This window comes from Archocentrus centrarchus, chromosome 4 (assembly GCF_007364275.1).
Source record: "Archocentrus centrarchus isolate MPI-CPG fArcCen1 chromosome 4, fArcCen1, whole genome shotgun sequence".
Lineage (NCBI taxonomy): Eukaryota > Metazoa > Chordata > Actinopteri > Cichliformes > Cichlidae > Archocentrus > Archocentrus centrarchus.
Genome location: NC_044349.1, coordinates 21,812,007 through 21,829,252, shown reverse-complemented (window position 1 = coordinate 21,829,252; position 17,246 = coordinate 21,812,007). Strand labels below are relative to the sequence as shown.

Genomic DNA, 17,246 nt, shown 5'->3' with positions numbered 1-17,246 from the left:
TGCTGCCAAGGGTGGCACAACCAGTTATTGGGTTTATGGGGTAATTACTTTTTCACAGGTAGGTTTTGATACCTTTTTTTTCATTTAATAAATGAAATCATTTAAAAACTGTATTTACTCAGGTTATCTTTGTTTAATATTGCAATTTGTTTGATCACAAACATGTGACAAACATGAAAGAAAAAACAAAAAACTTTTTCACAGCACTGCACATTTTCTCCCCTCTCTCAGCCTACTCAGCTTCATTTTCATAAGACCTAACCGTTAGCATAATGACTAGAAATTGTTTTGTTTTTTTTTTTTGTTTATCGACTACTTTAGCATTAATGTCCAATTAGTAATTATTGTAGGGTCTTTACTTTACAATACAATGCGCCTTGAGGGGACTGTTTGTTATGATTTGGCGCTAAAAGCGGAAGAAAATGGATGGCTCGATTAATTGAATTGAAATTTTTCTTATGCCGTTTTGTTTTGAAAGTCTACACCGGAAAGCTATTTTCATCTCGGCCAACTACCGAAGGCTATTTTTTTTCGGGTGTGTTATTACCCAGGAGAAAATGTTGGTGGCCAAGAAACATTTTCGTTATAACAATCAAGTTTTTTTTTTTTTTTTGTTTATAAAAAATTTTTTAAAAAAATACAATCCGAGACTTTGTCTGCTCAACTTTTCTCAACTCAGCTGCTTGCTGTCAGTCATTGAAGGTCTCGATTACTTCTGCTGCCAAGCAAAGCTTTCTGGGAATTGAAGTTCAAATCAGCACATCTTGCTTTATTGATTAAGAGACAGGTGTTAATTTGCCAAGAGCATCACAAACAATAAATAATTAAATAATCTATTGCTCACCTCCTTCATTTACACCCACACACACTCTCCAGTCTTCTCTCAGTTTAGACACAGAAAAGCTGTGGAGTATTTGTGGATGTTTATTGGTTAACTGTAATGAACCAAAAAAAAAAATAAATAAAAGACTACTGCAGCTTCTTATAGACTTTATTTTTTTTCATTGAGTGGAATTTCTTTAAAGGGAATGTAATTTATGTTGTCCCCTTTTGAATATGACATTGTAGAGTTTGCTATTTGAATATGAAGAAATAAAAAGACAGGACCTTGAAAAATCTGTCATGAGTATATTTCAATGTCACAAGCCAAACTTGGTAGAATAAATCACTACAGCTGAACCAACAGAGCATTAAGACAGAGCGGGTTGCCTCTCAGTACACTGCTTCACATTTACCTGTTCTATTATTGTGAGCCCCATGTCCTCAGTGGTGCGGCACCAAACAGAACCCCCTTCCTTCCCCCGTGATTAATAATTTAAAAACATTCAATGATATCACGTCTTTTAATTGTCTGCACTTAGAATAGATAAAAACACAATACCATCAAAAATAGAGAGAATGGTCAAGAAAACTTCATTTAAAAAAAAAAAAAAAAAAAAAATCAAGAAAAAGAAAGGACAAAATGGTCTTTGTGTAAGCATGTCCATGGAAAAGAAAAGGAAAAATAAAAGTGTACATTCCTAATCATGCAATATACAAATTTTAATCTAACAGTATGAACAGAATGATCAGTATTAGGACAATGTGTTATCAGAGAAGTTGTTTCTCAGATTCACCGATAGCACTTTCAGGAGCAGGGAGCACATACATAATTATTTTCTGACATTCCTGAAAAACGGCTCATCACCTCTGAATTCAGACTCTACCACTGAAGATCTTGTGGAATGGCTGACCTGACCTTCGGGCCACAGACATCATCATACTTCTTATCTACAATAGCAGACAGATAAAAAGGGGTGGGGTGGGCTTACCAGTATATATGAACAGAGACGCTACCAAGTCAGTTTTTTTATCTTGCTACTACAAGGATTGGTTGAACCGCATGGGGTAGTTGATTTAAACATAAATGACCCAAATGAAAACATCAAATAAAGAGAGTTCTAACAGGAAGCTGAGCATTTTGTTTTTTTTAAAGACTCCTCGTAACACACACACACACACACAAAAAAAAAAAAAGTGGCAAGGCAGTTTTCGGGAGGCAAAAAGAAACATGAGGGGATGGATCAGCTGGCCGTTAGCTAGCAGAGGTGGAGCTTCTGCAGTGCATGAGTGGCACAGACGTAAATGTTTCACATGGCAGGCAAAACGGCACGCTGCTGACAGAGGAGATGCTTCCTTACAGTGAAAGCCACGTTGATCAATACTGATTCGGAGGGAGCTTCGAGCCACTGACCTGTTCACAGCGTCCGCTTAGAGAAAACAATCTCATATGCAGGCCAGCAGTTTTAAAAGAAACAGACAGGCTGAGAGTATAGCTGTGGTGGCCTTTAACTTGTCGCAGGTTGCCTCTTTTTCCCCCCCCAAGAGAGGACAGCGATGTCACGAAGGACAGCTCTTTATGTCAGATTATTCCATCAATGCATTGGTTGAATGAGGGCCTTTAGAACTGCAGTGCCTTCAGCGAAATAAGAGCATCCTGCTTTACAATATCATTACATCTTCTATACAATAACTGAACCATCCATGAGAGGAATATTAGAACACACAACTTTATCAGGTGTTATAGAAATCTTACATTGCACTGGATTCGCAAAAGGAATGATATGTTGAAAGTCCTGGATGGGGGGCTGGGGTCAAATCTGCAGCTTAGTACTGTTCGACTGGCAGACAGATGTGCTCAATGGAGAGGTGGGGGCTCTAAAATACTCATGAAGTGCTGGAATAGGTCAGACTGCAGGGCTAAGGCACAGAGCAAAACTACTGAACTACTGTACAATCACCCGTAGAGACACAAGGATTCGGTTTAACTAAAACACCAGCAGATCTGCTCTGAGCCTTGCCAAAAGGCAACCAGGGCAAAAGCCCCGATACAAGTTTTAAACCCATGCCTTATTTGTAGCTTTGGTTTCATCTCTGCTCTCCTGTCACTTGCCCAGTGTCTGGTCTTCTCCAGGCACCAGGTCAGTGGTGGGTGAGCAGGTTATAGGGCCCATCTATTCTGAAAAAGTCACCTGATTTTTTCAGGCCTACACAGATGAGCAGCACACACACTGATTTTTAGTGAGCAGTAAGAGGGGGATTAGATGAAGGCGCAGACAGGTTTCAGACAAAAAACAAACAAAAAAAGAGACACAACAAAAACAAGCCAAAGACAAAAAAATTCAAAACAGTAAAAATACAATCCAGACATTAACAGCAAAAAGTCCAGTTGTCAACATTACATGACATGACCGTCAGAGATTGGATACCTGACAGAGTGGAGGGCGGAAAGACACGCAGGAAAGCGCAGAGGACGCCGGGCGTCCAGAAACAAGAGCTCAGTCAGAGTCAGGGTGTAACAGAGTGGCTGTACGAAAACTAGGAAGTAAAAATGAAAAGTGCACTGCAGGAGGAGATGAAGCATGTACACAAGTCTGTAAAACAACATCAAATATGAGGGAGTGACCACAGAGCGCAAAGAGGGACAAAGTGTGGGGCACTGGAGAAGCAGAGAAGGGAAAATAAATCTTGCAAATCTGAGGACTAATAAATAGGGCGATACTGGAGGTGCCAGCCGCAGTGTTTCATAACGTGATTATGTTGTGTTTCAGTGAGGGAGGGCTGGAATGGAGTGGTAGGGCGGGGGGGCACCCTGGGGCTGTCAGACACAATCAGCACTGAGAGAAGGTCTGCTTGATCTCATCCAGCACATTCCCAAGCAGCGTTGGCTCGTCACATTTAGCGTCAATGGACACAGTCTGACCAGACTGGGAAAGAGAGAGGGACAGAGGAGGGGGACAAAGTCAGTGCCACCACCTGAAAACTCTTTTCAACTTCTGTTGCACTAATATTTAGGTTATGAATATCACTTTTTTCCACTTACAGTTTTGACCAGCAGACAGACATGGTGACCCTGGATAGACCTGCTGTACATGGAGGCACAGGAGTCGATCCTCTCCACAACTAATCAAAGATTTAAAAACAAAAAAAAAAAGCGCAAATCATGCCAATGCATCACATCATAATTAATGCCATTATTATTAAATAACCAAACCTCAGTATAGCAACATTTAAAACATTCCCTGTAATGATCATAATTTGTTTGTAGTTTCCTACATGTGAAGTAGCACAACTTTTAGGTACCCTTAAAAAAGAAAAAAGAAAAAAAAAAGCCCTGATTCAAATGTACCAGAGAAGTGGTGGTGGAAGCAGATCCTGGCCAGAAGGTGGTGGAAGGGCATGTTAACACCCTCCAGTCTGACAGAGCTGCTCTTCAGGTCTCCCGACTCCAGCAGCTTTGCAAACGCGTCACTGGTGAAGCAAAATAACAAAAACAAGTCAACTTTGGACTTCATCCATCCATCCATCCATCTGCTTATCCAAGGCCGGGCTGCGGGGGCAGCAGCCTAAGCAGAGAAACCCAGACCTCCCCTCTCCCCAGCCACCTCCCCCTCTGCTTGGCTCTTTGTCAGATTTCGGTAATGAACTTTGGAATTCTTTCTTACCAAAATCTGCCAAAGAGCCAAGACAGCACAAAAAGAACATCATGATTTTGGTCAAAGTCACTGCAGATTTTAATGGTTCCCAGAGCATTTTCCCCATCTTTTTAATTTAAAACTTCACACAAGATCCATCTTAAAAAGTGCTGTGAAATTTACCATTCATGCTTCCTAGAAGATGACCCATTTCTACTCTGGACACTCTACAAACTTATTTCTAGTGCCATGCTTGAACCAAAAAAGTCACCACTCAGCCTACAAACTCTCCCACACAGTTTAAACTATTTAATGAAACTTTATTCTGAATTATGGAGTGGCATAACCAACCTGTAACAAGGAGTAGTGATCAGGTAGGAGGTGCAGGTAAAGTGCAGTTTGAAGTCCAGTTTCTCATGAGTGGAGGAGTCCTCATTCTGTGCGAAAGCAGCAAAACAGCACATTAAAAAACAAAGTAATGTGGCGCCTGTTGGGTTCCTCCACTGGTCACTGAAGGTGCTACGAATCCCTCATCCTGAAGTAACTTGTCCACCACTACACCAACCCAGAGCATGGCAAAAATTTTCAATCGAATATTACAAATACGGAAGATTAATTACTAACTGAGCCCCATTCCAAATGTATCCAATGGCCACAGGTTTAATATTAGCACATGAAAAACATCATCCTGGATCTTATCTGTGTTCTATTTGCATTTCAGAACCAAATTAAACTCCACACAGTAGAATGAGTAGAAGCAAAGTAAACGCATATAGGCAAGAATCAAAAACAGCTCAGCAAAAATAATATGAAAATGAAACACGGTTTGAAATAGAATAGCACTCGTGTTTTCCTACTAACCTTGACTATGAAGGTGAGGGTTCCCTTCAGCTTTTGCGGCATCACGATGCTCTGTACAGTGAAGACAAATCGGGCCTCATTGGAAACTCCTAACACAAAAAGAACAGAAGCTCTCAGCATCAAGTTATCAAACTCAGTCTGCACTAAATGATGCAGATTCCTAAGTTGTTGCTGAATAAATATTCAAGACTGTGGAGTAAAAACTGCACTGCAGCACAGTGATCATGAAAATGCTCATCTTGTATGTATTGTTTTAGTAAGTCAATATTATAAAAGAACACTTATGCACATTTTCAACCCGTATTTTTATCTTGGACTATACTAGAATAGCTTTACATGATTTTAAGCTCAAAATAATACTTAATTATCTAATACTGGGCCTCAATGCAGCCCCTCAGTTCATCATCTGTCTGGAACAAAAATCAGTTTCAGCTCAATTACACCTCCCTTCAAGCTAACTTTCCAAAACAAGCTGAATTCCCAAATGATGACACATCTATATTTATTGTTTTCTGTGGATAACAACTGACCAGGAGGAAGCTGGAAGGGGACGGTGAGACCATCATGTGGACCTGACCCTTCTGGCCTCTGCAGCTTGGAGTTCAGAGAGTCCAGCACATTGAACTCCATGGATTTGAGGAAACTGTCGCACTTGTTTTCAAAGATGACAGACACCACCACCTGACTGCCATCCTGTAGGTTCCCCTGGATGTCGCACACCTTAGTGGGAAGGGCAAGGGGGAAGAAAAAAAAACTCAAGCTGTCTTATCTTTACGGTCTTTACATGGTGTTAACAGGGGAAATCAGAACCATTACCCAGACCCAGAGTACACATCACTGTTTCCAAGAAGTGAGCACAGGAAGATGAGCACAAAGACAGAATCATTCTCAGAAACTGAGCACCACCGCACTAGTAAACACGTGAATTAGTCTGCCCAAGGAGTAAGTCTGTGAAGAGCAACGACAGCAGAGAGAAACACATCTAGGACAAAACTATAACGAGTACCTGATCAGCATCCTCCATCATCTTTAAATAGAGAGAGAAGAGAGAAGAAAAAAAAAAAAAAAAAAAGGAGACATCTGTATATGATGTTTTGTTTGTTTGTTTTTTATTACTCCACATGCTGGATCTTGGAAACCGTAAGAACGTTTCTCCTTTTCGGCATCTTGACAGAAGTGTGTACAAATCTAGCAAGAAAACTATTTAATTATTTTCCTATTAAAGTGAACAGAAGAATTTAACATGTCTAAATGAAGGATAATACCATCACAACCTGGTTCATTTGGTGCATTGTTATTTACGATGCAAACAGACTGGGGAAGGCACGAGCAGCTTTGGATGCCAAAAATTAAAAAAAAAAAAAAAAAAAAAAAAAAATCACAGAATGAAATGTTTTTATTACCAAAGTGATGCAGAAACTATTTTTAACAAATTGAGAGCAAAATGAATTTCCAAAGCCTGGCATAGCAGTCACATCACTCACCATCTTGATGTAGGAGTTCTCAGCCAGCAGGCAGTAATTGGACATGGGCTGAAAGAAGAGAAGAGCTCAGGTCAGAGGAGGCATTCTCTGTCACTCAGTATGCTAACTAGGCAACAGGAGCTCCTACCTAGCTGCTGCGTAACAAGGGAAGCACAGTGTGTGTGTTGGCAGCAGTAAGTGGGTTTACACAGTGGAGCTCAGATGAATGATAAATTATGCTGCCTACATGCAACATTGAGTTATTTGTGGCTTTGAGGTCAGTAAGTTGTTTTTTTTTTTGGTTTGTTTTGATTTTAAATCCAAGATGAATGATAGTAGGATGCCAATTTCATTTTTACTTCACTCCTTCAGGAAACATACATATTTAACATTTAACACTGACCGGCAGAGGCTCCTCCTCCTCGACTGTGCCATTCTGCACCGACTCCTCTCCACCTCCATCGCTGTGGTGGTGATGGTGATGATGCTTCTTTTTCTTTTTCTTCTCCTTCTCTTCCTTCTCTTTTTTCTGCTTCTTCTTCTTGTGTTTGGACGACTTCTAATCGGAAAAAGCCCAAAAAGAAGATGAAGATTAATTTCTAGAAATTATTGCATTTAGGTGGCAGAAATACACTATACTGCTAAAAGTATTCGCTCATCTGCCTTCACACGCACTTGAGTGACATCCCATTCTTAATCCATAGGTTTAATATGATGCTGGCCCACCCTTTGCAGCTATAACAGGTCTGTGATACACTGTTAACCCAAACTTGTGAGAATTAAAGCTGCCAATCTGCTGAGTCCAGTCAGGGCATTGCGAACTGGAATCTCAAGCAGTGCAGCCCAACTTTGTTCTTTCCAACTATTGCATCATCAGTGTTGACTCACACTCTCCTCCATCTCGGTGTCTTTGGGTTCGTCGGGCTCAGAATCTGCCGCTATGCCAGAAGACACCTCGGGCACAGGGGCTGCTTCTGCTGCTGCTGCTACTGTTGCTGCTTCCTGTTCAGACACACCAGCATGCCACAGAATAAACAAACAAGAGCAACCACGGCATTTAAAGCATGCAAAACTGTATGCCACTTCTGTGTTGATACAGGTAAGTGAGGTTAGGGCGTTCACTCAGTCATTCATAAGAGAAGTCATTCATGATCATCTGCAACCTACTGAGCTCTGTGACACCACAAACATACATCAGTTAAAATGAACCACAAGTGTTACATAAAAGAATGCTAAACCAATAAAGAACCTGCAAATAAGCTAAACCTATAAACAGCTTGTGTACAGTACCGGTCACAAGTTTGGACACACCTTCTCATTCAATATTTTTATTTTTTTCCTACATTGTAAATTAATAGTATTCATCCAGACTATGAAGGAACATATAAGGAATCACGTAGCAAACTTAAAAGTATTTTAAAAAAAAAAAAAAAAAAAAAAAAAAAGTGTTTTAGATTTTTGATTCTTCAAAGTAGGCACCTTTTGCTTTAAGAGACCTTTTTTTTTTTGATAAATCATTTGGCCACACCGGCTTTATTGCCAGTGTAGATATGACAGGAAAGCAAGAGAAGAGATGGAGGAAGACATGCAGGAAGGAGCGCCAGGCCGGAACTCGAACCTGCGCTGCCTGCTTTCAGCATCGCGGCAAATATGGTCGCCTGCTCTACCACTGAGCCACAATTCCTTGTGTCCATCCCTTGTGTTCCTTGGCTCAAGCCTTTCTTTTCCTCTTCTTGTTCTTCCTTAGAAGAGGCTTCTTTGCAGCTTCTTTGCAGCAATTCAACCATATGTTCAGAGTCCAGTCGTCTCTGAACAGATGATGCTGAGATGTGTGTGCTACTTGAACTCTGAAGCATTTAGGTGGGCTCTTATCTGGTGTGCTGTTAACTTGTGGTTTCTGAGGCTGGTAACTATGATGAACTTATCCTGTGTAACAGAGGTAACTCTTGGTCTTCCTTTCCTGGGTGGTCCTGATGAGAGCCAGTTTCATCATAACATTTGATGACCTTTGAAAGTTTCCTTAATTGCAGTCACAAAGTTTTTGATATTTTTCAGACTGACTGACTTCATTTCTTAAAGTAATGCTGGACTGTCATTTTTCTTTACTTGGTTGAGTAGTTGGTGCCATTAGAAGATCACTCAAATAGGGCTATTCTCTGTATACTACCTCACAACACAACTGATGGTCTCAAACACATTAAGAGGGCAAGAAATGAACTCTTGACAGGCACAGCTGTTAACTGAAAGCCATTCCAGATTACCTCATAAAGCTGACAGAAAATGCCAAGATGTGCAAAGCTGTCATCTAAGCAAGAGGTGCTTAGTTTAAAAGAATCTAAAATATAAAACATATTTTGGTTTAACACTTTTTTTGTTTACTAAATAATTCCATATGTATTTCTTTATAGTTTGGATGACTTTAATATTGATCTACAAAGCAGAAACCTTTTAAAAAATGAAAAGCCACTGAATTAGAAGGTGTGTCTAAAATTTGCCTGGTACTGTACCTCTACACATGCAATGGTTTCGCTTTACAATTGCTGGATCCACTGCACTAACCGGCTACACTAGGTGCTGCTCAAAACTTTAAACATCCTGATTGACAGGCTACATAATTGCAACAGTGATCTGTGGTACTAGTGTGACAGCAAGTACAAAAACAAGTCTTCCACATAGACATTTTGAGGCACATTTCTGGGACAGCTTGAATTCTTGGGCTGACAGTTCAAATAGTTTGTAGCAGAAATGCCCAAAGGGAAAGTTAAAAAGGCCTGACAGACGTGAACATAAAGTAATAAAGGTGCTAAAGAAACAGTCTGACTGTTTTTCATCTTGACTGCTAGATGAAAAGACTGAACTGCTGGAGCAACTGGATAGCTCAACTTATTTACAAAAGATGGAAATGCTGTGAAATGGGTGCCCTGCTAAGTCCACAGGCCACAGATACTTGATCTACCAAACAACAACAAAAAATTTTTTTTAATTAAAAAAAAAAGAGAGAGAGAGAGAAAGAAAGTGATTTTCCTATTTTTGATGGCAATTTTTCATAAGATTTTTTTTAACCAAAAGAAAATAAAGGAAATTTTTAAATTTCAAGAATCATGAGGTAAGCAAAAGTTTCAGTGGTGCCCTTCATAGGTTTCTTGTTGCATTTTTCTTACCAAAAAATGTGGTGACACAAAATGCTCTCATTTTTGCACTAGCTATTAGTATTGTTCTGTATGCATGCATTCTTATGCAACACAGTCAAAAACTCTACTACTCAAGTACAAGTTTAGCATCTGGTTCGGGAACTTTCTTCCAAATCTCTTTTCAAAACAGAAACAAAGATGAGCACAGCCCCACATTGCAAACATGGAGGAAACGGTAATGGAAAATGTGCTCGCACAGTGGTGACATAAGAGAAACTGATTCCAGGCCAAGTTCCACGAAACCATTTACCCCTTTTACACCACTGTGGTGCCGGTGCCCAACCTAGAATCACGCATTTCCAAAAAGCTGGCACCAGCAAGGAACCAAAAAAAAATTGCTGGAGGAAGAGTTGGAGCCACTGACTTCAATGGGTATAGGAGGAAAGGCTACCTCAACAATAATTGAAGCCCACGTGTTCTGTCCATCATAATTTTCTTCCCCAGCTTCTGTTTGTAACGGTTTCTTAAACCCGCAGTTTTCAAAAGGCAGTGCTGGTTCCACACCAGCATGGGCACCAGCACTGTATTAGTGGAAAAGAGGTACTAGTGACATTTGGTCAATTGTCACCACCTCCAAACAACAAGAAAATCAACAGCACCCGCTTTTACATCATGACTGACAACACAAAGCAAGAAGATATGTGAGACAAATACACATACATACTGTGGACACACACACACATGCTAGAAAGCAAAAAGGGGGCAGGAAAATGACAGAGTATAGTGTTGTGAGACCTGTGAAAGAGGTAGTTGTGTCAAAAGGGTGTGTAAGATGAGGAGGAAAAAACAAAAAACAAAAAAAACCCTCAAAGGCCAACAGAGACAGAACGCATGGTTAAACCAATGTCTGAGGGTCGATTAACAACTGTGTCATGAAACTGAAGAGACAAAGGCAGGACAGGGTGAGAGAGAAATAGAGAGAGAGAGCAAGAGGGGCGTGACTCAACCTGGGTGTTAGAGGGCACTGGAGCATTTGAGAGCCAGAAATCCAGGTCCGAAACCTAAAAGAGGAAGGGAGGGAGAGGAGCGCGAGGAGGTGAGAGGGGTGAGGGTCAAAAAGGTTCTGTATCTTACTACTATTCATGAAAATGGATACAGAGAATACACTGTCCTGTTTCATGAATAAATCAAGTATTTGGCAAGAGACTGCACAGTCGGCTACAAGGAAACTGATACTTGATCACTACAGCTGATTGAAAGAGAGGTTGGGGGGAAAAAAAAAAAAAAAAGCAGTGAAAGCGCTGAGTTAATGAAAATGATCAGACACATCTGTTTGTGTTTAACCATTTGACAGAAATCGTGGATCAGTCCTAATGGTGTTATTAAGCTATTTTAATTATGAATTTTAAAATCTGGTAATAAAATCAAACTGTGGTGCTAGGTATGAAACATCCTGGCTCCAACATGTTATAAAAGCATACCTCAGCACTAGTTGAAGTGGGCTGTGCTGCCACCTCTTTTGTTTCTTCTGATTGGATCACAGGCTCTTCTCCCTGACCCCCAAGGAGATCCTCCTCCTTTTCTTCATGTTTGTGTTTTTTCTTCTTTTTCTCTTCTTTGCTCTTCTGTAAAAGAAGTGCAAACATTGAGTCATCACATTGTCATGGCGTAGCTGGCAGCTCGCTGCCGTTCTCCTCTCACTCAGAGCACTCCGTGATTCTGTTTCAGAAGGTGCAAAATGCTTCCAGCATCTGAACCTCACCTTCCTCTCCCTGTCTTTATCCTTTTTCTTCTCCCTCTTTTCTTTGCTGCTCTTCTTCTTGGGCTCCTGTGATGTGGCATTTTCTACCTCTCCATCCTCTGCCGAGCTTTTTGGAGCCCCTGCTGCACGGTGGGACCTGACCGGTAGCTTCTCGCTGTCTGCAAGCGGCCTGGATAAATAAAATATACAGATACATATTCTGACTTTGCTTAAATAAGGACTTGGGAGGTGATTATGATCCTCTTGAGTTGCATCACCTGAAAAATGTATTCAAGGAATGCAAGGGGGTTGAGTATTAAATTTGTTAGAGAAGGTGAACAAGGCATGTAAGGTGCAGCTATCCACCACTCTCAAGCACATATTTGGCACTGTGAAGCAGCCAGGTCTCATTCAAAGCACTGACATAAGTCATTCCTCGAGCAGAGCTTTAAACATTGGACATTCCCAGAAAGCTACCCCAATAACTTCCTCCATACTGAACTGATAACAGCTGATAAATTTATTTCCCCAAAAAATTGTAGCCCCCTGTTGGAAATTTGTTATAAAAACAATGCTCTTTGTCATTAGTCCCTACCAGGTTAATAACATATTTTAATCTTGTAATTTAATCAAATTTTCCAATTTAGCTCTATTTTTTCAGCTTTAATTTTAGCATTACAAGCCAATTTCAAGACTTCCACATGTTCTTGTAAGAAAACATGAATTATTAAGAACAAAATCTGTTTACAGCATCTTCTGCATGATCTCATCAACACACTATTAAAAATGATCTAGCTTCTAGAATTGGTTTAAAACCACATGTTTTTCCCACTGAGGGCAAGCAAAGCGTATCCACTTAAAAACAGCAGGAGACAGTTTGGAGGCATGCCAAGTCTACTATACTCAGCTGAGCAGAGCCAAGAGAAAATAAGAATTAAATTTACAGCATCTAACCCCTGGGATAGGTTTCTAAAAGCATGTTGATGCCGACTGCCCTGTACAAGAAAAGGAAGAGCCAAAATGCTTTTAGGAAACTATTCTGGGAATTTGAGGGGCGAAAGATTAAGTCCTGAGAACATCAGCAGCCAGTTGATTTTTTTTTTTTTCCCTTTAAAGGACAGATAAATCATAGAAGAGTTTGTTCAGAAATAGAGATGCTGATATTATCAAGCTTAGTCAAAGACATTTAAAAAAAACAAATAAAAAGAAAACAGCTTTAAGAGGAGAGATACTACTTTATCATTATGCATCACTAGGTCAATTAAAGAACAGACTGAAGTGAAGAGCAAAAAGAGGAAGCGGGCATTGCAAGCACCAGATGAATAAGGAACAGACAGCTATATTAGTTAAAAGGTTAAGGACAGCTATTTGGAGGGCAAGACAAAGACATCGAGGTGACCTGTGCACAGTCAGAGAGCAGGTCCTATGGCTGGGGTGCCACTCACCTGCGCGCAGTTGTTTCCACCAAGCTGCCCACACAAAAGAGGCAGTAATGGGTGTGTGTAGGCACAGAAAAGAGGAAGCAGAAAGCAGAACACCATGAGGAAGAGTGCGAGGAGGGATAGTGCCAGTGACACTGACTTTAATGGTGTGGCCAGAAAGCTTGAGGAATAAATGCTGAAAATGCACTTTCATGAAATGTTTAGACAATGACACAATTTGCATCAATCTGCCTCAATACACCAAAAACAACAGATTTGAAATGAAAGACTTTTTGGGCAAAGTCTAATCATGTCTGCCTTGTGGAGACCAGCCTTCTCTCGGTGGATGTTGTGACATGGATTTTCACCATGGAAAGGATCCTGCGATCATCCACCACTACTGACTTAAACGGAGGTCCAGGTCCTTTCGTGTTGCTGACCTCACTAGTGCTAGTACTAGGTTGGTTTTTTTTTTTTCTAAGAATGTACCAAACTGCTGATCTGGCCACTTCTTATGTTCCCAATGTGTCTCTAATAGATTTGTTTAATTTGTGCAGACTAGTTAGGGATGGCTGATTTGAAATAAGACTGTATGTTATGGGTTCACAGAAACAGCTTCCAAATGCAAATTCTACAATTGGAATCAACTCCAGACCTTTTACATGCATAATTCAAGAAACAGCCTACATGTAAGAATGAAATAGCTTCTGAGTTGATGACACAGGACTATGTATAACTAAGCTATATCTAGCTGTTGATACATCTTTGTTCAACCACTTGAATTGAACCTTAAAGTCTACACTTAAATTTCAAATTTGACAGATTAATTTCAAATCTTTCTAAATATAAGAAAGCGAAACCTACTGAACTAAAAATTGTGTCACTATTCAATCATTTTCTGACCTAACTGGGGTTCAAATTAGAAAAAAAAAAAAAAATCACTCAGCATTAAAACAAGACACACAATAGCTCAACAACAACCTTGGGCTGAAAATCTAAAATTTCAATGAATAGCAGATCAGTTTAATACGACATAGAAAATATTAAGTTGGCACCTTCAAAATCAAGAGTTAAACTGATGAATGTCGAATGCATGTAAAATAAGACTCACTTGTCCAGGTCAATGTCCAGGGCTTTGTGAGGGTCATTGGGGTCTTTGTCATCATCATCGCTGGGTAAGGCATTCTGTGAGCAGAATCGATAAAACATAGTTAAGCTGCTTTTTAAAAAAAAAAAATAAATAAATCTATTAGCACAACAAGAGATTTGCTGAGCTATTGACTTCCAGTCTCCACTCTCTGGGCAAAGAGACCAATAACCTGAGCAGTGATATTTGCAGTGAAACAGCATTTAATTCTTGACCACAGAAATTCAGTCAGAATGATTATTATTTCATTTAGATAATATTCAAATCATCAAACTTTCAACAACACTAATAAAGAAGGACCAGGTGGGAAAAGAAAGTTTCAACAGCGCTTTATGGACTGTTTTAAATCTCAGTAGTCTATATAATCATGTTAAAAAATACATATATATATAATTGGTTTCAATTAAAATCACCATGTGCCTACCTCTGGCATCTCCTCTGTAACAATGTCGACCACATGCACAGGCGTGATGTCCTCCTCGCTCTCTGGGCCTGAGTCATGTTTCCTCCCTCGTCCACTGCGCTTTTCTTTCCTCTTCTTCTTCTCCTTCTTCTTTTTCTCTGCTCTCTCTTTCTGCCGACGCTCCTCCTCTAGCTTTACGTACTGGTCAGACATAGGCAGACCTGTGGGGCAGGTGGCAAGTCGTAGCAAACAACAACTTTAATAATTATCATTATACAAATATAAATCGTGTGTACCACAGTTAGAACTATGTTTTTGAGTCAGGCTGCAGTTATGGCAATTCATTTAGATTCAGATGAAGTTATGATAGTGAAATGAGTTTTCTGTAATAACGTTAAGACAGTGGGTCCCACCTGGGACTTTGAGAGGCACACTGAGATCAATCTGCACGACTGGGATGTGCTCCACTCCTGGAGCATCCTGGTACACCTACACATAAAAGGATAGTTCATTTCAAAAAGATTCTGCCATACATGAGCATAACCACATTTACTCAATACTCTGTAATGTAGCAATTTTTCACTGCACAAAGTAATCACTGAATACAGGTGAGCATACCTTCTGAGAGGATGGGGAGGCCTTGATATAGAATGGGTTGTTGGCTTGCTCCTGCTTTCTGGCTTCTCTCCTCTGGTAGTGGAATGAAGAAAAGAAAAAAAGAACATGAATTAATTAACAGCCTGCCTCACTTATAGAATGAGCTGGGATCCACAGGGGAAGACAGATTTACTCAGAAAGTCTGAGGAGGTCAGTATGGTTTATGTTGCCATTATCTCAACATCAAACACTCAGAGATCACATTTAACTTCATATTTTCTCGTCACTGCTTGAATTTTTTTTAACAATGATGAAAAGAAACCTGAAGGCTCACTTTGACTGATGAAAACACTTAAAGCAATCTACTACAACATTAAATAGTTCACATCCAAGAACAGTGCTGGCAGCACTGTCAGTCTGTCACGTTCTATAACCAAGATCAGACATTAGATTGTACAATCCTGCTTCAAAGTCGTGGAGCGTGTCTGTGACCGCTACAGATCAGAAGAAGCGCACACAGTGGGATTCCCTCCTGTTGAAACAGGTGCTTGCAGTACCAGATGGTCTAATGTGCAGTTTTCCTCTCAGACCTCAAAACTCTAGTTTGGTTCCCAATGGTAGTTCCCTTTTTCTAGGATGGCAGGAGATGCCGAGTGCAGCACTCAGAATAAAATAAAATTAAGCATGAAAAGTTGTCTGTCAGATGCAGAGATGGAAAAACCAAATGTCAGTTTCCTCTGAATCAATTTCCCCTGATAAAGAAAGCACAAGTCCAACCAATTTATAAGTATTTTAATGGCTTTCACTGTTGGGAAAAACATATTCATCTCCCGATGCGGTGTAAACATGAAGTGACTGCAGGGTTAATGTCTCTGTTCCTCTTTTTTCTTTTGAATCCATACTCTGCTCTTTATATTAGCATAGTGAGCAAGTCTTTTTTGTTTGTTTGTTTGTTTTTTTTTAAAGTAAATGACATTAAATGTCTCCAAAAAGAAACCAGGAAACCTCCAAAACAGTCATATGTTTCAAACAGAATTCAACAGCTAATAAAGTAAAGCATTTTTCACATAGAATACTGTGCTACTGTACTATTCATAACTGCTCTTTGCAGTTCATCAATGATACAAACACCAACCTACATACCCTTGCCAGCTCTTTCTCGTCCACCTCTGTGTGACGAGGGCGTGAGTGTTTGGGCTCCTCCTTGGTAAAAATAGCCTTGGGCTGCTCGTCCTCAGACTCGCTTTCAGAAGGAGGCTCATTGATCCAAGCATCCAGGTCCAGCCTATACAAACAAACATGATTGAATTACAGTGTACAGTAGATAAGTTTTAGTTACTCTTCCTGGTACACCACAATGTAATATTGTAGTTCTAATGTGCGTTTATCTCACACTGAGCCAACTCACCCTTCAGGAACAGGCACTTTCTTCTGTGCCTTCGGAGCTACAGGATTGAGTTCTCCAGCAAACAGCGCGCTGACTTCTTCTGCTATTTCTACGTCCTTCTGCTGCAGCTTCTGGATGTACTTAACTAGCTGCAGGATGCAGGACGCCTGAGAACAAAAGGAGAGGCACTGTAGATTGCAGTTTATCTGATTTGTGTGCAGTAGGTAACCTTGTAATCTATGCAGCGTTAAAAGGTCAAGTTCTGTAAGAACTGTGGCTGTTTCACTCTTACCCTCTCCTGCACCTCAAGGTTAGCGCTCTGGACAAACAGTGGTAGTCTGTCTATCATCAGCTGGCTGGTTTCCTGTGCAGTTGTACTGTCTGTGTTCCCCTCCTGATTCTTCAGGATGGTGGCAAACAGCTTGGCTGCATTCTGTACATACACAGCCTGGATGTGACCAGGTAGGGTGGCGACCTTAGGGCGCAGCATGGCCTCCAAAGTCTGCATTGGGTTCTCCAGATGTCTAAAAAAAGGGGACAACGATTTCTGTTATTCTAGGTACGGTACTCTCTATCCTCAAGGTCACAAACATCAGCATTTGGGTTATATACATTTGTCACTGTGCAAAATAAAAACACCC

The 17,246-nt window shown here is 40.4% G+C and overlaps 1 protein-coding gene across 5 annotated transcripts in view; it reads right to left on the bottom strand.

The window, feature by feature from the left end:
• Window positions 1–973: 973 nt before the first annotated feature.
• ap3d1 (adaptor related protein complex 3 subunit delta 1) overlaps window positions 974–17,246 on the bottom strand; it is a 31,592-nt gene continuing 15,319 nt past the window's right edge. For 2 of the 5 annotated variants that reach the window (XM_030727383.1, XM_030727385.1), the window contains exons 15-34: window positions 16,898–17,129; window positions 16,627–16,772; window positions 16,362–16,503; window positions 15,240–15,311; window positions 15,035–15,110; window positions 14,643–14,842; window positions 14,183–14,256; window positions 11,672–11,840; window positions 11,391–11,534; window positions 10,917–10,970; window positions 7,667–7,780; window positions 7,182–7,337; window positions 6,800–6,847; window positions 6,322–6,342; window positions 5,846–6,035; window positions 5,316–5,404; window positions 4,806–4,891; window positions 4,169–4,290; window positions 3,863–3,942; window positions 974–3,746 (exon numbers count right to left, since the gene is read on the bottom strand). In XM_030727383.1, the coding sequence (XP_030583243.1) occupies window positions 3,651–3,746; window positions 3,863–3,942; window positions 4,169–4,290; window positions 4,806–4,891; window positions 5,316–5,404; window positions 5,846–6,035; window positions 6,322–6,342; window positions 6,800–6,847; window positions 7,182–7,337; window positions 7,667–7,780; window positions 10,917–10,970; window positions 11,391–11,534; window positions 11,672–11,840; window positions 14,183–14,256; window positions 14,643–14,842; window positions 15,035–15,110; window positions 15,240–15,311; window positions 16,362–16,503; window positions 16,627–16,772; window positions 16,898–17,129 (2,311 nt within the window). In that variant the 3' untranslated portion in view covers window positions 974–3,650. Of the gene's footprint in view, window positions 3,747–3,862; window positions 3,943–4,168; window positions 4,291–4,805; window positions 4,892–5,315; window positions 5,405–5,845; window positions 6,036–6,321; window positions 6,343–6,799; window positions 6,848–7,181; window positions 7,338–7,666; window positions 7,781–10,916; window positions 10,971–11,390; window positions 11,535–11,671; window positions 11,841–13,095; window positions 13,120–14,182; window positions 14,257–14,642; window positions 14,843–15,034; window positions 15,111–15,239; window positions 15,312–16,361; window positions 16,504–16,626; window positions 16,773–16,897; window positions 17,130–17,246 lie in introns of all 5 variants that reach the window. The other 3 variants (XM_030727382.1, XM_030727384.1, XM_030727386.1) reach the window with 3 other exon arrangements.